The sequence below is a fragment of the Anopheles funestus genome, chromosome 2RL (genome assembly GCF_943734845.2).
Source record: "Anopheles funestus chromosome 2RL, idAnoFuneDA-416_04, whole genome shotgun sequence".
In the NCBI taxonomy this organism is placed as follows: domain Eukaryota; kingdom Metazoa; phylum Arthropoda; class Insecta; order Diptera; family Culicidae; genus Anopheles; species Anopheles funestus.
The window spans coordinates 99,745,836-99,764,097 of NC_064598.1; the positions used below are offsets into that span (position 1 = coordinate 99,745,836).

At 46.1% G+C, this 18,262-nt stretch overlaps 6 protein-coding genes across 7 annotated transcripts; 3 read left to right on the forward strand and 3 right to left on the reverse strand.

Annotated features, from left to right (window-relative positions):
• Nucleotides 1-284: 284 nt before the first annotated feature.
• On the reverse strand, nt 285-5,374 carry LOC125763422 (serine/threonine-protein phosphatase 2A 56 kDa regulatory subunit gamma isoform-like). Its single transcript, XM_049426614.1, has one exon. The coding sequence runs from the start codon at nt 4,255-4,257 to the stop codon at nt 2,260-2,262; it is 1,998 nt and encodes a 665-aa protein (XP_049282571.1). The 5' UTR covers nt 4,258-5,374; the 3' UTR covers nt 285-2,259.
• A 310-nt stretch (nt 5,375-5,684) lies between these two features.
• Nucleotides 5,685-13,755, reverse strand: LOC125775017 (zinc finger protein Xfin-like). The gene is made up of 5 exons (XM_049445397.1): nt 13,462-13,755; nt 13,273-13,394; nt 11,385-13,201; nt 8,640-9,004; nt 5,685-8,574 (listed from the first exon to the last, which is right to left on the reverse strand). The coding sequence occupies exons 1-5, from the start codon at nt 13,642-13,644 to the stop codon at nt 5,842-5,844; spliced, it is 5,220 nt and encodes a 1,739-aa protein (XP_049301354.1). The 5' UTR covers nt 13,645-13,755; the 3' UTR covers nt 5,685-5,841.
• Nucleotides 9,243-11,305, forward strand: LOC125763450 (cell division cycle protein 20 homolog). Of its 2 annotated transcripts, none has more exons than XM_049426665.1 (2): nt 9,243-9,305; nt 9,387-11,305. In XM_049426665.1, the coding sequence occupies exon 2, from the start codon at nt 9,402-9,404 to the stop codon at nt 11,055-11,057; it is 1,656 nt and encodes a 551-aa protein (XP_049282622.1). In that variant the 5' UTR covers nt 9,243-9,305; nt 9,387-9,401; the 3' UTR covers nt 11,058-11,305. The 2 variants fall into 2 exon arrangements, with proteins under 2 accessions (XP_049282622.1, XP_049282623.1); XM_049426666.1 differs by having other exon boundaries at nt 9,262-9,305; nt 9,390-11,305.
• Nucleotides 13,756-13,935: 180 nt separating the features above from the next.
• LOC125775018 (uncharacterized) lies at nt 13,936-14,832 on the forward strand. Its single transcript, XM_049445398.1, has one exon. The coding sequence runs from the start codon at nt 13,936-13,938 to the stop codon at nt 14,830-14,832; it is 897 nt and encodes a 298-aa protein (XP_049301355.1).
• Nucleotides 14,830-16,287, reverse strand: LOC125763549 (F-box/LRR-repeat protein 15). Its single transcript, XM_049426834.1, has 2 exons — nt 15,352-16,287; nt 14,830-15,283 (listed from the first exon to the last, which is right to left on the reverse strand). The coding sequence occupies exons 1-2, from the start codon at nt 16,038-16,040 to the stop codon at nt 15,103-15,105; spliced, it is 870 nt and encodes a 289-aa protein (XP_049282791.1). The 5' UTR covers nt 16,041-16,287; the 3' UTR covers nt 14,830-15,102.
• A 182-nt stretch (nt 16,288-16,469) lies between these two features.
• LOC125763591 (V-type proton ATPase 21 kDa proteolipid subunit c'') lies at nt 16,470-18,063 on the forward strand. The gene is made up of 3 exons (XM_049426928.1): nt 16,470-16,591; nt 16,658-17,400; nt 17,464-18,063. Exon 2 carries the CDS (start codon nt 16,668-16,670, stop codon nt 17,292-17,294), a length of 627 nt encoding a protein of 208 aa, XP_049282885.1. The 5' UTR covers nt 16,470-16,591; nt 16,658-16,667; the 3' UTR covers nt 17,295-17,400; nt 17,464-18,063.
• Nucleotides 18,064-18,262: the final 199 nt, after the last annotated feature.

Consider the following 18,262-nt stretch of genomic DNA (forward strand, 5'->3'; position numbering starts at 1 on the left):
GTTCCTTTTTTTCTTATTAGTGTAAAATGCTAACAGTTATGTTGCCACTGACTCTCAACCTGTCGCCTTACTGTCGTTTTTTGTTTGTTTTTTTTGTTTCCTATTTCTTCTCCACCAACACACTTTCTTTTACATATTTTGTTTTGTTTTTAGTTTACTTTTTCAACATATAGCTTAATGTTTGTATATTGTAACATTTATGCACGACAACCAAGGGCTCACCATCCATCGTACACTAAGTTTTGCATCATTCTTCTCCTCCTTTTCTCTTTTCTTCACTTCTCCCCGAATCGTTTTACATCTTTATTTGCCTTCGCACAAACTTTGATTTTTTCTCTCTTCTGTTACTACTCCACACACACTCGTTCTCTTCTATATTAAGCCCTGCTTTTATGTATGCTTCCTTAATTCGACATGCGTGACATGTTTGTCACCAATCTTCAGCATCTCCCGCCCCCATCATCTAGTCTTCCTTCCCGTATATGTTGGCGTGTGGTATGAATGCATTTCAGTTCCTTATTTTATCATTCAGGTAAAAAGTCCTGTTTGTCCATTCGTGTACTATGTGTGTGTGTACGTATGTGTGTATATATTTAAGCTACCCTGCTCTTATGCATCTACTGGAATTAGTGTACTTGCGTGTATCTCTTCTATCTGCGTAATTGTGTGTATAGTGTGTACGTTATTTAATATCCCTAACTTGCTGTTTGTGAACAACGTGGGCGCCTCTCTTCATTGCACCGTTCACTATTATTGTAACCATTTTCGCTGCTTATTCTCATAAGTAACCATCTTTTTTTTCTCCCCATTTGTCGTCTTCGAGTTGACTGGCCACACGCAAGCTCACTTGCGCCCTGGCATCAACCCAAAACCTAGACGACAAAGAAGATGCAAACGACACGTGGTGGAGTTGGGTAGGGAAATGGTAAACCAATACCGGAAGGGACAGATAGTGATAGAGCAAGAGAAGGAGATAGAGAGAGAGAGAGAAGAGAGAGAGAGTTAATGAATGAGGAAGAGCGATCTATAGGAAAAAGAGGGTAAAAATAAACCTACACAAAAATATACATATTTATGCACATCCGAGAGTTGTTCGATAAAATATAAATACACCGTTCGGCCAACGATTCATACCACCTAATACCGTCATTCCACAAGACTAAGGGGACGTTTTTTTTCCAGGAATCTAATACGCGAATATGAAGCCACGCGCTAACTGTCCTTCTAACAAACCCTTTGCCAATAAAGCTTTACATGTATTCTCGACACTACATGCCATATCAAGGTGGGGCTGAAATTCGGATCCATCTGTCGATCATCTTTTCGCTGGCCGATTTTCCGCATTGTACGGTGCCTTAATATGTAATCTTTGCTGTTTTACTAAAATAATACCACCGTTAAATATGGGGACAGACAAAAAAACCATCGGGGGCCCTTCACCACACTCGTACAAATGTGCACGCGTGTCCTAAGGTACGTGTCTCTATTAATATCAAACGAATTAGCTTAGCGCATTGCATTTTGGTTTGGTTGAAGGAATTCGTGTTAGTTTACAGATGAGAGAGAGGGTAGGGTAAGCGGTGATCAGACACGGTGCTTATGCATCGTAACAACTAATAACAATTGATTCTTACGAAAAAAAAACAGAAAAAACACGCGATATGCTAGTAACATCCACAGCGAATCTACTTTAATCTGCGGCAAAACTTTCTTACATCATTTATTCACCATCCTTTGAGAATGTGTGCGCACATCACCAATAACCTTCTGATCGTGATCGGTCGGAACAGTTTCGCTTCCTTCGGCCCTCACAATCCCTAACCAAGGAGTCAAATCGTGAAGCAAACCAGAAGGATGACCGTCTTGCGATAAGCTGTATGTACAATTCCGAACAATATTTCCCAGCCGAAGGTTAACAAAGAAGACCGATTTCGTGTTATTAAGTATGAAAAATTCGAATCCAACGTTACGCAATGTTTAGCTTTCATCTATCCTTTTCTTCTCTTTGTAGATTAGTTTTGTTTCTTCAAACACGGTTTTTTTCATTATTTTAAAGGTTAGTATTCGCTTTCCTGCAAGTATGCAAGAAAGTATATTAAGCAACGACGGGCTTAGGGACGTCAGATCCTGTTTTGTGAGCTCGCGCAAGAAATGGAAGTTCAGGATGCTCTTGTGTATTTATCTCTATACGTTTATGTATGTGTGTGTGTGTGTCTGTGCGTGTGTTGTTTTAGGGAGGCCACTTGGTGGCATGCCAGCTTAGGTGCTACTGTGTTGCATCGAACGCCGATCGTACACGGCAGACGATGGTCCCGTTGCACCGGACGATGTCGTCCGACCGTCTGCCATCCCGTTCATTTGACGGTGTTGTTGCTGCTGGCTGTGGCTAAAGTTACTGCTGCCGGTCGATCGGCTGTTGCCCGGTTCCCCCATACTGCTCGGCTCATCGTGCAGCGTTAACTTACTGTTGCGGACGGCCAGATCCTCCATCTGCTGCCAGAGCGTTTCCCGCTGCGCCAGGTTTTCCTGTTCCATTTCCTGCTCCGCCTGGTACTTCCGGTGGCACTCGTCAAACAGCAGCTGATTCATCTCCATGAACAACTTGCTCGCGTTGTAGATAAGCCCGTGGATCGTTTTGTTCCAGTGCGATTTGCTGTTGCTGTACAGTGCCGGAAACATGATCGGCATGATGACTTTGGAATTTTCCGATATTAGCGACATGATGTAGTCATTGTTCCAGTAGTAGAGGGCCCGCTCGGCCACCTGAAAGTGTGGGCTGGAAACGCATTTGGCGATCTGGCGGAACAGTGGTTCCATCACCTTCTGAAACTCGGCCGGCTCGATCACGTCCAGTATTTCTTCGAACTCGTTCAGAAACATCACCTCCTTCGGGCTGTGGGTTTTTGGCCAAAATTTTAACAAACACTTGATTACGGGCTGCGTCAGACTGGCGTCCTTCTCGAGGAACTGCACCACACAGTAGGCGAGCTGCGGATGGTAGACGGAGAGACTTTTCACCTTGTGCAGCGGCAGCAGCACCTTTAGCAGGAACTGCTTGTGCTCCTCCTTCAACGGTAAGGCAAACCCGTTTATAATACTGCCCAGGATTTCGAGTAGCTCGGCAATCCCGTTGTGGTGCTCCGTCTCGTAGATGAACTTGTAGAAGATGTTGTTGATCTGCTTGCGGATGAAGGCACGCAGCCCGAGAAACTTGCCATACACTCGGTGCAGCACCGTCTTGAGGAAATCTCGCTCGCGAGGATCCTCCGAATCGAACAGCTCGAGCAGATTCAGTATGAAGCAGTGATCGATATACCGTTTCGCCACGTTCGGCTGGAAGTCGGGTGACTCGAGAAATCGCAGAAACAGCTCGTACACGAACTGCAGATGCGGCCACGACACCTCGAGCGTCGGTTCGTCCTCTTCCGGATCGAATTCGGCCCCGTTCGGGTTGGACGAGGGCGGGAGCGTGCGGAACAGATTGATCGCCACCATATGGAACGCTTCCGGATAGATCGCCTCCGTAATCACGTTGCTCTGGTTGTTCAGATGCTCGACTATCTCCTGCAGCGCGCACCGCTTGATCTCCTTGTACTTCAGATCGTTCAGGGGCTCGGAGAAGTCGAACAGCACGCAGCACTGGTGAAGCTTCTGGATGAACAGTTCCTCCCGCTCGGACGGGTCCGCATCCTTTAGCGGGGGAAGCGTTTCAATCTCGTAGAACTTCGGTATGATGTAACGGCCGCTGCTGCTGTTGGCGCTGGTAGTGCTGTTCGCGCCCGCACCGCTGCCACTGCTGCTGGTCGGCCGCTTCTCCAGACTGCCCATCGGCGGTGCCGGCTGCTTGCCATTCTGTCCGTTGCCGTTGTTAATACTAATGCTATTGTTGCTTAGTGCCGTTGCCGTCGTAGCCACTGGGGTGATATTAGAATTTAGGTTGTTATTATTAATTGTATTGCCAATCGCATTGCTACCACCATTCGGTACGGCGGTGGTCGCCAGCGTGATGCCGCTGCTTCCATTGCCACTGTTGCCGTTGCCGTTGCCGGTGTTGTTGTTGTTGTTGTTATTATTATTGCTGTTCGCTCCGTTGCCCCCATTTGTGTTCGTGCCGGTTGTGTTGCCTCCCGCTGCCCCGGACACACCAACCGTACCCGGTCGATCTGATCCGGTTCCCGCCGTCAACAGTCCCGTTCCACTTGCTGCCGTGACAACAACATTATTGCTGCTGGCCCCATTCTCATCGTTCAGTGTCATCTTGAACCTTCTCCTTTCTCCCCTGTTCCCTGAAGAGAGAGAGATTCCACCGTTTCACTTCCACTGCGCTTACGGTTACGGTGTGGTAGCTTTTGTGTGTTTGGTGTGGTGCTAATGCTAATGCCCCAACTATTATGATTGATGCTGCGGTAGCGGAGTTATGGAGAAAACATAAAACAAAACTGTCAGCGAAAAAAGTGTGCACCTACTGCTGCAGCAGCTAGCTTAGTCCATTTTCGGCATGCCACTTGGATAAGTGTCTTCTTGACTTCTCGCGAACCGCCCGAATAACACTTGCTAGCGCGTTTTACATTGATCGGAACTGCACTTTTCGCGAACGGGGAACGACTCACACGCCACCGCACAAAGATCCGTTTTACGCTGGCGAATATGACCCAACACACATCAAATCGATTGGGCCGATTGCTGTAGATGAGGGTCGTCAATACATTTGCAAACCCTCCCTTACATGCACTCGCCTGTTCCTTCGTTCCTGTTCCTCCGTGCTACTCCGGCACTACTTTTCTTCCCACGATCCGCCGTGATAGCACACACAACTCTCACGCGTACACACCACCAACTACTACCTACTGCTCTACTGTTTGGTCGCAGCGATTTTCTTCGATAATTTGAAATTCGTGCACACGCGAAAAACGAAAAAAACACACACTGCTGTATACACCAGGGGGCGGGGGGAGGGAAACGATTCACACCCACTTGAGCCCCGTGAGCGTCGGTTATTTGTTTGCTGCCAGCTTTCGTCAATCTGGTTTCAGCAACTGTCGGTGCTTTCTTCACTGCACACACACTGGGTGTGTGAAAACCTTCCGGAAACGAACCGGACACACGGCACTACGAAGGAAGCCCAGCTTAGGAGAGACCAACAAGAAAAAAACATGCACACACAATATACCCGATGGCAGCTGGATACGAAACGACAAGTTCTAATTTTATGCGTATGGTTGCACTACAATAAAAACTCTCGGTGCGGCGTTTGGGCACGGAAAACTTCGGAAAAGAGAAGTGGATCAAATAGATGCAGGATTGCGTTCCTTTTTTTCTTTCTTGCCTGTGCAATCGAGAGCACACAATCACGAAAAGAAAACACTCAGCTAGTTGACAGCAATCTTCTTCTGTTTTTGACAGCTCTCGACGTAGCCTGAACGTAGGCTACGTTTAGTCGACCAACTCGAGAAGTTCATTGCGCGAAGCAAACGGGCAATTTTAAAATTATCATTTTTACATACGTTTATCTAATATATTTCACAAAGAGGTAATTTGGCATTTTGTTCTCTTGCTTGTTCATCTCCACTCTACCTTATTGGTTTGTATATTCAAATTATTACTTAGCGGAGATTTAATTTTCCCACAGCTATGTATGACCGTGTCCATAAATGTTGTCGCGCATGATTGCTATACTATTACTATACTATATCATTGTTAAAATAATGTAAAACATAAGTGCCTCTTTATTGAACGATATTCGACTTCCAGGTTTTGCTTCATAAACCGTTTACACCTTAAACTATTATTATGTACCGAAAGTAATTCTAATTGAGAAAATAATTGTTGCTACTTGTTTAATCAACTTTGTCCGTGTCCGTCTAACTTGTGCTTTTGCATGTGCAGATTCAGTTCCCTGTTGCGAATGTACGACGCAGGGCAGAGCTTACACTTAAAAGGTCTTTCCCCTGTATGGGTGGCCATTTCGTGCCGCTTTCGATCAGAAAAGTGAAGAAACGTACGAGGACAGTACGAACACTCGAACGGTCGCTCTCCGGTATGAACCCGCTGATGAATTTTGAGCTTTTCCACCACTGCGAACTTCTTCGAGCAAAGCTTACATTCAAACAGCAGATCGGTGGAGTGCAGTGATCGTCGGTGGCGCTTCAGCAGTCCCTTGTTAACGAACGAACTGCCGCAAACGTCACACGTGTGTTCTTTCCGTGCGCTGTGTATCTTTAGGTGTGCCTTCAATCTGGACCTGACTACGAACGATTTGCCACACTGTGGACACGGGAAGCTGGGTGGTGTTTCGCTGTGGTCAAGCTCCACGTGCATCTTCAGCTTGAGCCAACTATTAAACGTCTTTTCGCACTGCTTGCAGGGATATTTGCGGGGCACAAATCGTTTCACTCGATGCCACATCAGTTTGGCAATCGTTTGGAATGGTTTGCAGCAGGCGGGACACACGTTTGCGTCGTGCTTTCGTTCGATTGCATTTTCCCGCCGTTGCCCATTATGCTCCTCCTGCGCATGATCCAGAAGTTCCTCCTCTTTCGTAAACGTTTCCGTACACTTTGTGAAGCAGCAGTGATACCATACGAGATGGCCGACCTTCTCCAGTCCCGTTTCTTCAACCGATCGGTGTAGCTGCAATGCCTCCAAAACACGTGGATCCGATTCAACCGTGTCGGCCGGGGCGCTGCCGGATGCTTCCGAATCTTCCTCAAGCTCGTCGCCCTCGCCAATCCGGTTCGCGTTTGCATTGGCATCGACAATCAACCTCGACAGATGGTTCGGTGCTGATTGCATGTGGCGCGCTAGACAAAACTTCTTCGAAAAGAGCATTCCGCAAAGCTTGCAAACAAACAGCATTTTTATCTTTGAGCGCCGAATAGCGTTGTGCATAAAAAGCCCCCGTTCGAAATCAAACACGGCGTAGCAGAATTCGCACTGATGGCCGTAAATACGTGAGTTTAGCGGCGAATAGTGCTCTGTCTTGCAATGTATCCGCAATTCATCCATTGTATCGAATAATTTCGCACACCCACAGCAATATTCACCTTCCACGGTGATGGTGCTGTAATTGTTGTACTCTTGTTTGATCTTTATGAACCGCTCATCGGGCATCGGTATTATTTTCGTGCGGTAAGTGATCTTTTCCGCCAACAGTTTACCCAGCTCGTCAGCAACGCCCGGTTGGTCGATCTCAACAAATGCTTCAGATCCGACAATTTCGTTTCCCCGTTGAAGCTTGTGGCTCTCCTGTTTCCGGTGCCGATCGTTGTGCCGCTGATGATTTCGCAAGCTTTCTTTGTTAAGAAAAGTTTCGTCGCACACCGTGCAGAAGAACAGCTGCTTGGTGATGAAAAAGCACCAATGCTTCACAAGCTCCGTTTCGTTTGGGAACTTTGCCAAACACAATCCACAGGAACGGTCGGTGACAACATTGCCTTCTGTAGGATGGCTTGTTTTACTGTGCTCCACCAATAGCGTACTCGAAAAGCAGGTATAGGAACAGCCGCAGCACCTAAGGCCTCGCAGGCGAACGTACTTAAACGTTTCGAAAACATGCTGGGCAGCTATTTGTGTGTCCTGCACGTTCAGTTCCGCTTCGGTCAGTGTACTAGACAACTTTTCATCAGATAGTATCTCCTCGAAAAGTGTTTTGTAGCAATGCATAACACGTGGATCCTTTGCGTTTTGGAGACGTGCGTCGTGCGGTTCCATTGTGTCCGCGTCAATTTGCAAATAATATTCTTCAAACTCATCATCGTCCTCCTGAATGGGTTCGATGGATACTTCATCGTTATCCACTTCATCGCTTTCTATCGGCAACATGTCACCACTTTCTTTAGCTTGCCTGCATCTCTGAAGATGGTCAACTAGCTGGGAACGCAGATTGAAGAAATAATTGCAGCGCAAGCAGACAAACATCTTGTTTAGCTTAAACTCTTCGATGTGTCGTTCGAGCTGCTGATCGGTCGAAAACTTGTAGAAACAAATCGGACAATAGTCACCATAGTCGTTGATTTCAACGCAATGCGCGGTTTCCGAGTGCTGCAAGAGCTCTTTGCGCGTTTGGGCAACGAAACTGCATCCACAGCAACGTTCGCCTGCCACCTGATACACGCGGTAGTGCTCGTGCAGTTCAGCATTAACGATCGTGGCGCCATTGGGCATTTTAAACTGACGCGTTACTTTACCATATTCTGGTTTAACGTCCTCATGCTGCTGTTCATCAGATATTTCAATTACGATGTCTAGTTCATTGTCATTCGCGGACTGTTGCTCCTTATCGTCCGCAAGTTCAAGCGGATTATCCTCGAGATATTCGATCTCGTATTCGCTTTCCTGTCCTGTCCTGTCCTTGTCTTCCGATTTTTCTAAATGTTGCTCGTCACTGCCATTATCGGTGTCCCTAGTGTTGAATTCCTCTTCATCGACATAGACATGCTCAATGTCCTGTTCGTCACTCTCATCATTCTCCTGTTGTTCTATGCATTTTGAGTTTCTGATTTCGTTTTGTATGGAGTAGGCTGCTTGAATCTTCTTCCAACAACCAGTGCAAATGCTTTTCTGAACATGTTTTACCTAAAAAAAAGAACACTGAAGTGCAAACTCGCTCATATAGTAGCAGACTAAAAACAGCATCTCACCTTAATACCGGCCACATGTTCGACTATTGCGGCAATTGTTGAAAGTTCGCTGTTTTCTACAATCGTAGAAAGTTCAAGTAGATCTTCTTTCGACTGCACAGAGCAGATGCAGCATCTCGGGCAATCGCTTTGGTCATCATGGTTTGGAGATGATGCGACATTCTCTTCCGTGTTGGCGACTTTTCTACGTTTCGAAAACCGCATCATTACACATTCCCTGACTGATTCCCTGGTGTGCTGTGGATTGAAATAATGAGACACGCTTTTGATGCACAGGAGAAAAAGAGTTTCTTTCCGATTTTCTGTTCCGAATTTTGTAAACAAACAATATGACAATGAAACAGTTTCCACAAGATACTTACATACTAGTTACACACAAAAAAGCAAATAACAAAAATCAATTAAATAATCATTATTTGATTACACCAAACAGGAAGAAATCTATGAACAAAAGCTTTTTGCAATATTAAAAGGCATTAAAAAGAAATAGGTTGCAGCAAGTACCTCAAGAGAAAATGCTGTCATCCAAGCGACTTATGTAGTCGCATACGTATTCAATACACCTCGGTACAGAACGAGCTGTCAAAATCGTCCATCGTCGTCCATTTTCACTTGAAGCTTTGCGCTAAATTTTGAACGCAACGAACGCTTTCTAATCAGCTACAGGTAACAAATCTTAGCAATACTCACTGTTTGGTTTCTAATTGATTCCTTTTTTCCTTTGCTCCTTGCTTAACATCACGAAAGAAGAAAACAATAAGAATGGCGCAGTTTAAGCATCTGGCAGAATTGAACAGCTTTTTATCGATGGATGGCGAAAATGTAAAAGGGCCCGTGCCGCGGTGGCAGCGCAAGCTGAACCTCTCTGCCGCCTCAGCTAGCTTCAACAGTAGCGCGTTGGCGAATACGTCCGCCAGACAAACGCTGTCGGTGTCCATGACCGGCAATGCAAACAATACGCTCCAGCTATCGACGACGGGAAATTCTCTAAAGACGCCTCGAAAGAATGGAGTCAAAACCGTGGTGGCGTCATCGACAAAGAAAACTTCACAAACACCTAGCAAAGGTGTTAGCAACGGACAAAGCCAAACGGGCGGCGGCGATCGCTTCATACCGAGTCGAACGACCACAGATTTCGATCTCGGACATTACATCGTGAAACAAGGCGCATCCGGTCACGAGGAGGATACGGAAAATGAGGAGGGTTCAGCGGTGGCCACAAACGTCCCTACCAGCCCGAAACAAAGCGAACGAATGAAAAGTTTATCGGAAGCGATGAGTGGTTGCGATATAAGCAAACACAGGTTACTTTCCTTCCGAACGAAAGTTCCGCCCCCGCCAGAAGGTCATGTTAACCCGCTGAAGGCAATCTACTCTGTGAAAACGCCCATGTCCGTCAAGAGCGGAAGCCGTTACATTCCAAACGCGCCGGAGCGCATATTAGATGCCCCTGAAATTATGAACGATTACTACCTCAACCTGATGGACTGGAGCATGGACAACGTGATTGCCGTGGCGCTGGGTTCCTCCGTATACCTGTGGAATGCGGCCACCGGGACGATCGAGATGTTGTTTGAAAATGAAGGAAATGATCACGCTTGCTCGTTAAGCTGGATCCACGAGGGCCACATTCTGGCGGTAGGCACCAGCGCCGGCACAGTGGAACTGTGGGATTGTGAAAACATCAAACGACTACGGGTGATGAATGGACACTCGGCACGCGTTGGTGTGCTGGCATGGAACTCGTACGTGCTTTGTTCGGGCAGCCGGGACGGTATGATCATCAACCACGATGTACGAACGCGCCAGCATAATATAGGCATGCTCCAGGGTCACACGCAGGAAGTTTGCGGGCTAAAATGGTCCCCGGATGGGAAGTATTTGGCCAGCGGTGGAAACGACAACCTCGTACACGTGTGGTCAGCAGCGAACGGAGCCCCACATGCGGCCGGAGACCCACTGCACGTGTTCAACGCACATCAAGCCGCTATCCGCGCGCTTGCCTGGTGTCCATGGCAACCGAATGTATTGGCCAGCGGTGGTGGTACGGCCGATCGCACCATCAAGTTCTGGAATGTCGCCAACGGTCAGTTGATGAACTCGGTCGACACCAAGTCCCAGGTTTGTGGGTTGCTGTTTTCGAAGACATACAAAGAGCTCATTTCCGCACACGGTTACGTGAACAATCAGCTGTCGATTTGGAAGTATCCGTCGATGACGAAGCAAGTGGATCTGATGGGACACACGGGTCGTGTGCTGCAGATCGCTATGTCACCGGACGGCAGCACGGTGATGAGTGCCGGGGCCGATGAAACGCTTCGGCTGTGGAATTGCTTCACGCCAGATCCGCTGCTGGCGAAGAAGGAGAAGTCAGCTGTTCGGGAGAAACCCAGCCTACTGAAGCAGAGCATGCGATAGGAGAAGAGAGAGAAGGGTATGTGTGTTGCACGTATCCGAAAAGCTGCCCTATTCCTGGTGAATGGAACCAAATGCCAATGGTTTCTAGCAAGTGCCGTAGTTTGGAATGCAAAATGACTGAAAATTTTCGTGTTTTAGTGTACCGGTAGATAATGCTCTATATGCTTTTAATATGTTTTTTTGACTTTGATTGTACTCAATTGTAGAATATGTATTAATCCGTTAATAAACTTGTGATTATTTCAATAGTTTTCCGGTTCACTTTTATTAAATTGTCTACTTTATTTTTATAGCACAGTCAAAGAGATCCCCTTCCGCGCACCTATCAGTGTACCTTTTCTACGTGTAAGCGCATTTCCCGCTTGCGGAAAAAGCCTGCATTACACACCGGACACGTGTGTGGCTTTTCACCCGTGTGCGCCGAACGTTCGTGTCGTTTTCGGTCGGTGCCATGTGCGTAGCGCTTGGTACACCCGTCGAACCTACAGGCAAACGGACGTTCACCCGTATGGCATCGCTGGTGTATATCGAGCGATTCCTTCGTCCGGAACAGCTTCTGGCAGTGGGCACACTCGTATGGCTTGATTTCCATGTGCACATTCCGATAGTGTCGCTGCATCAGCTGTTCATTTCGAAACACGGCCTCACAACCGTCCGCGGAACATGGACAGTTTTGGGACGGTTCATGCACCCGTCGATGTTTGGTCAGTGTGGAACGCGTGACGAAATGTTTGCCACACACTTCGCACACAAACTCGGGCTTAAGATTCAAATGTTCCCGCAGTTGGTGTTCCCGCAGACCGGATGCTTTCATAAAAATCCGTCCACACTGGCGGCACGTTTCCTTGGGCAGTGTCAGCTTGTAGGATCGATGCTTTCGAACCTTTTCCTCGTTTCCAAACATCCGCCGACAAACTGGACAGATGAGATTTTCCTCTATTTCTGACCCGTTTTCCCAAAGTTTGCTTTCGTTTTCCTTTCTTCTCCCGCCGTGCATTGCACGGGCATGGTCAAGAAGATCCTTCTCGCAGGTGTATTCTTCTTTGCAGCGTGTAAAGCAACAACAGAAATAATCCACCTTGTCCACCTTGGAAGACTCAGTCAGGCTTGCGATTTTCTGGGTCGGTTCACCTTCCTTTGGGTGAGATGTACTCTTTCGTTCATTCGCGGCCACAGCACTGCATCGGTTTTTACTTGTGGATTGGAAATGTTTTAGTAGCTGAGTTTTCCGAGCGAAAAGCATCTGGCATAGTTTGCATTGGTATATTTGCTTCAAATTCCTTCGTTCTTCCTCGTGCAGTATTTGTTCCTGACGAGATTCAAACGTTTGCCGGCATATAATGCACCGCCGTTCGTTTGCTGAGGTTTCCAACATGTCCACCATATCGATATGCCATTCAGCGGCGTGTGGTTCAAGATCCATTACATGGACGTCGCATGCACAGCACCGCTCGCCGAAGACCGTGTACATCCGATATTGGGGATAGTCTCGCGTTTCTTTGATAAACTTTGCATCTGGAAGCGTGAGCTCTGACGATGTAACGCGATGTTGCTTAGCAGAAGGTTTCCTTTTCTGCGTGTCTCGTTCACTTCGCTGGTCTTGGTCTTGCTGCAGTTGGTGACTTTGCTGTAGGTGGCGCAACAGATTACCTTGGGAATTGTATGCTTCCTGGCACACGGTACACAGGAACACATCGCTGTACAGGTAGTATTGACTGTGTTTTTCAAGCGCTTCTGCCGTGGCAAACTTTTGGTAGCATGTGGGACACGTGTAGCTACTGTCGGCGTAGTATTTTTGTGAATGCTTGTCCTTCGCATGTGCCATCAATGCATCACGGGATGTCGCAATGTGTTCGCAGCCGCAACACCGTTCACCACGAATTTCCAAGTATTCAAAATACTCAAACTCTATCCGAATGCCGATCAGTTCGGGCGAAGGCATTACGAACGGGAGCTTGCCTTGTTCGAGCATATCGTCTTGACACGGGTTCATTTCTTCCTCGGACAGCAGCTCATCTGGCAGGGAGGTTTCATCCATTGGCTGAAGTGTTTTCTGCAACGGAATTGCATCTATTTCGTCTTTAAATTCTTCCAAATATTCCAAAGAGTAATCCTGTTCCGTGATATTTTCGATCTCCAACGATCTGCAATAAAGATTCGAAGCAATAAGTAAATCATTTTAACCGAATTACTTTCAAATCCATCCGCTACGTACTGTAAAATCGTTGGTATTACTTTTTCGGCTGCCCGTATCTGTTCCCGAAGATTGGCTGCTTTCTCGATCGCTATCTTGCAAATCAGACAAATATGTTTCGAACGGCCGTCTTCAGGATTAATCTACAGATAACAATAAAAACGTAGGTTTAGTATTTTCCTCAGAGTAAAGCTCAAAACATAAAAATACCGTAACATCCGCGAATTCTCCCATTAGCTCGGCGATGGTTCTTGCTGAATTTTTCCCCTTGGTTTCATCCGGGGACGAAAAAATACATAACGCCTTGTGAGATTGGATCGATTTGTTGCAGACACGACACTGTACAGCATTGTTCTCTGCCGGAACATTTGTGTCCGAATGTACTAAAGCCATTTACTAAGAAATGAAGGAAAGTTAAACAGCGTTTAACAAAAATAGCACATAATAAGCCAACAAGTAAAAACATAAACAATCCCATTATCGCGGTTGTTAGAGATTGTTTATGAAGGTGTGAACGGGAGCACATCTGCATTATGATGATCTTGATCAATCCCGCCACCGCACTGACATTTCCCTATTTCTGTTCTAATTTATCAACACGTGCGAAGCGTGTGAAATTCTTGCAGTTTTGTTTGATAATTCGTCTTGTATACGCGTTGTTGCGTAGAAAAACCTCTCCCAAAAATGGCAGTAAAGAGCAAAAATCAAACACCTACAAAGAAAAATGCATCGGCGGTGAAGAAAGCCGCTGGAAAGAAAAAAGATCTGAATTCTGGCAAAGACGACGTGCTGGATAGTGAAAAGGAAGATGACGATATGATGGAGCTAGAAGATGATGAATCCATTGCACCGGACGTTGCTGATTCCGATGATGACGAGGAGATGGAAGATCAGCCACCAAAGAAGGCCAAAAAGACGAAGCTGGCAAAGGATAAATCGGTCTCTAAGGAACTGAAAGGAAAGGGAGCTGAACCTAAGGAGAAAAAGGCGAAGAATGGTACGAAACAATCCGATCTTGCGCTAAAAGCAAAGGATGCGCGTTCGGATCGTTTAAAACGGACCGTTTGCTTGAAGCATGTTAAACCGATCCATACCGATAAGGATATCGTAAACTTCTTTTCTACGGCTGGCAAATGTACCGTAATTAGACGTGTGCGAAGCAAGGCTCTGGCGATGGTACTGCTAGAGAGTGTCGAACAGGCTGAGAAGGCGATCGATCTGAACGGAAGACTACTTAATGGGCATTCGATTGTTATTGAACCTTCGAAGTTCCTTGATAGGGAAAGTGCACTGAAAGAGAAGAAAAAACTTCGAACGAAAAAGAAGAAGTTAGAACGCCGCAAAATGGCAAAGCAGCAGGCGGCAGGTGTTGAGAAAAAGGAACCTTCCACCGTGGTAAACGGTAAAGGGCAAAAGAAGAAAGACAAAACCAACAAGAAGGAGGGTAGTAAGAAACAAGGCAAAGGGAAAGAAGTCGCAAAATCTGCTGCAATCGCTCAAACGAGTAAACCAGCGAAGCCTGCCGGTGAAGCAAAAGGTACTAAGAAGAAGGAATCGAAAGGAAAAAAGGTGACAAAATAATGATAAGTCAATCGTTTGTTTAGCCGATAGACGAAATCAATAAATTACGTGTATTTTTTGCTTTAAACTTTACGACTCTGTATATAAATATGCAAGTATCGCCTACTGCGTGTGTCACACTATATTTACAATGCTACGTGCTGTATGTATATATGTCACGTTTGTTAACTATTATACTAACTATCACACCCTTTTTCCATGTTTATCTGTAAATTATTATCCCAATATGGCAGGTGTAGCGTGTGCCGAGTAGAGAGGCATCCAGCACAATTAAACCTGCAAAAACAGCCTCGGGAAGCCCATGTTTGGAACCATATTCATATCCGGTTGGAAAACGCGAGGACGATCGATGAATACGCGTCCTCGTAGCACTGCCAGGCTTCTTTCCGTCACGTGAGGACACTCGCGCACCATGAGCGATTCCAGCTCCTTGCAGCAGATGGAAATCGCTCTGCAAAATTAGCAATAGATGATTAGTATTAGTATCGACACAATTCTCTCCAAATCGACGATACTTACAAAACTCCTCGATCAGTTATCAGGTAGCAACCGACTAGGTTGAGGTTTTTGATAAATTTGGAATGTTTGGCAATAGCCAAAAGCAAATTATCCGTTACTGCTGGTACATTCGACAGTGATAGCGTCTTCAGCATGCGACAGTTCAGCAGAAACACCGAGATGCATCGTTCGTTCAGTGCGGCACAGTGTGAAATGTCCAACTCCTGGATTTTGGTATGGTGCAGTGTCAATGCTTCCATCGCGCCAATCGTTAGCCAATGGCAATGGGAGAGCTTCAATGTGGTGAGCTGTTTACACCCGATGATGATCGGTTGCATCGAGCGGGGCGTTATGTTGAGACATTGGCTTAGATTGATTTTGGTCAACTTGTGGTTGTATTTTAACAACGGACAGAGGATGCTATCCTGCAGCCAGTTACAGCGTGCCAGATTAATCACGCGAACGTTGCGACAGTTCTCGGCCAGCACCGCGAAAGCAAGGTCGAGATGGGGCGAATTGTTCCCGGACAGGTTGATCTCCTGCAGCCGGCGGAGACCATTGTCGACGAAGGTTTTGGCGAGACGAGAGCAACACCGAAGGCTGAATAGATCCTTCAGCGATAGCAGCGGAAACAGCTTCACGTACAGCACGTCTTCCCAGACGATATCGAATAGGCTCAACCCATCGTTATCGTTGTCGCTGTCCGCCATTGAACATCAGCAGGAACAGACACACGGCGCTAGGCGTAAATTGGGGGATGATTGCTGCTTTTAGGATGCTTATTTTCTTCCACTATCAGCAGCATTTATAATATGCGTATTACTATCCTTCGCAGAGCACTTAAATAGTTTCTTTTCTTTTTTTTGCACGTAATGTTTTGATTTTGTTTTGTAGCGCAGATAAAAAATGAGACATTTGACGTTTAAAAAGGTGCGGAGGCTGTAGTAACCTTGTTGGTTGGATTTTGTTTCGTACTGTGAGCAAAGAAATACGAAATGTGTGATACAGAAAACTCAGGAAATTCAAAGAATTGATCGAGGAAAAATTTAAACATCAATGAATTAATTAAAGAGTAGATTTAACATTTTTTGTGGTGCGTAAAATCAGCCCGGATAAACGGAACCTTTCGGTTGACAGTGACAGGAGAGTGGGGTATTTCTTGTTGGTTTTCCTCTTTTCTTGGTCATATGACGTCTTGATCTTGTGACTGAAATTTTGTGTATTTGTTGCTGCTGAAAATTTGTGGTCCAATCGCGCAAAAGTGAGTAAAACGGATCGATTTGTAAGTGCTGCTCCGTCCCATCTGACTGACGTTCCGTTTCCACAGGAAGGCAAAGATGAGATACACACTCGGTTACATCTTCTCGACGTCGTTCGTGTCGGTAGCGACTGTATTGATACTTTACCATGTCCTTACGGGCAAGGGCGAGCGAGTCAGCGTTGGGTGGTTCCTGGAGGAAACGTCCCCGTACATGTGGGCAACCCTTGGGATTGGGTTCGCCGTGGCTCTATCCGTCGTTGGTGCGGCCATGGGTATCCACACAACCGGTGTGAGCATTGTCGGTGGTGGTGTAAAGGCTCCGCGCATCAAAACGAAGAACTTGATCTCGGTTATTTTCTGCGAGGCGGTCGCCATCTACGGTCTGATCACAGCCATCGTATTGTCCGGTATGCTGGACAGCTTCAAGTGGTCCGTGGTGGCGGGCAATGAGAACATTCGCAACAACAACTGGATGTCCGGTTATGTAATGTTCGGTGCTGGAATGGCTGTCGGATTGGTGAATCTGTTCTGCGGTATTGCCGTCGGTATCGTCGGATCAGGTGCAGCCCTGGCCGATGCTGCCAACTCGGCCCTGTTCGTGAAGATCCTGATCGTCGAAATCTTCGGTTCTGCCATCGGTCTGTTCGGTCTGATCGTCGGTATTTACATGACCTCAAAGGTGAAGATGGGTGACAAGGAGTAAGCAGCGAAAAATGGGGAAGGCAAACATACACCATATGTCAACCGGAAAGCACCATTGCCATCCATTTCCCCAAAAGAAAACAAACATATGAAGTCCTACCGAAATGGTACGTTTAGATTTTTCTTTAACAAGACCATACATTTTTTAAAATATTTTCTTTCGATTTCAGAATTCCAAAAGTATTCTACAATTCAGCTGCCTAATATCGGCCACAGCAAAAAGCGAGGACTTATCATGGATAATCATGGTGTTTAAGATTATTGTTATTTAATTTGCTAGAACCAGTCCTCACGAGGACAGCACTGTTTGTTTGGCCATTCCAAGTATGTAAAGTATGCGCACCGTTTTAAGATCAGAGCCTCCCTGCCCATGCTGCTGCATCCCACGGACGGACCTTTCCGAAAATTCCATCAACTCCGTCACATTCTTCCATCGACGTACCGTCATTGCATGCTGGAGGAAGTTTGAAACCAGGGAGTGGGAAGGAGAAGCACTCAACATCCGTAATGTTGTATATCCTGTCGCTGTGTATATTGATAAACGTCCGTTGCGATGGTATACTTTATTTTGTTTCGTTATGTACTACTTTTTTTCCTACTCTTCTGTCTGATAGGATTCATTGTGTATAGACAAAAAGAAAATGTACTTGATATATGTAACATTACTCACCATTATTCCTCCCTCCCCTAGCTTAATTGTGAGACTCGATCAAAGAATGTGCGATGTATCGAACGCAATGAGTATATAATAAACTTTTCTCCCAAACCAAGCTCACGGAAGTTTTGTTAGTTTCACAATTCAAAAAATTTTGTGTACATTAAATTATTTAACACATCAAGTTTAGAATGTCTTATAATGTGGTCGCTCGTCACAATCCGTATTACAGCAGCAATCAAAGAAATGACCAAAGATAAACTTTGGGAGGCAGCCATCCAATAGTAGTGCCTGCGGGTTCGACCTAATATACT

Excerpts from the sequence above, each read along its gene's own strand:
- LOC125763422 (XM_049426614.1), bottom strand. The coding sequence starts at position 4,257 with ATGACACTGAACGATGAGAATGGGGCCAGCAGCAATAATGTTGTTGTC.
- LOC125763450 (XM_049426665.1), top strand. The coding sequence starts at position 9,402 with ATGGCGCAGTTTAAGCATCTGGCAGAATTGAACAGCTTTTTATCGATG.
- LOC125763549 (XM_049426834.1), bottom strand. The coding sequence starts at position 16,040 with ATGGCGGACAGCGACAACGATAACGATGGGTTGAGCCTATTCGATATC. Across the intron at positions 15,284-15,351 it reads ATAACTGATCGAGGAGTTTT|AGCGATTTCCATCTGCTGCA; the intron begins GTAAGTATCGTC and ends CTAATTTTGCAG.
- LOC125775017 (XM_049445397.1), bottom strand. The coding sequence starts at position 13,644 with ATGGCTTTAGTACATTCGGACACAAATGTTCCGGCAGAGAACAATGCT. Across the intron at positions 9,005-11,384 it reads ACACGTAGAAAAGGTACACT|TATGTAAGTATCTTGTGGAA; the intron begins GATAGGTGCGCG and ends GTGTGTAACTAG. Across the intron at positions 8,575-8,639 it reads AACATGTGGCCGGTATTAAG|GTAAAACATGTTCAGAAAAG; the intron begins GTGAGATGCTGT and ends TCTTTTTTTTAG.
- LOC125775018 (XM_049445398.1), top strand. The coding sequence starts at position 13,936 with ATGGCAGTAAAGAGCAAAAATCAAACACCTACAAAGAAAAATGCATCG.
- LOC125763591 (XM_049426928.1), top strand. The coding sequence starts at position 16,668 with ATGAGATACACACTCGGTTACATCTTCTCGACGTCGTTCGTGTCGGTA.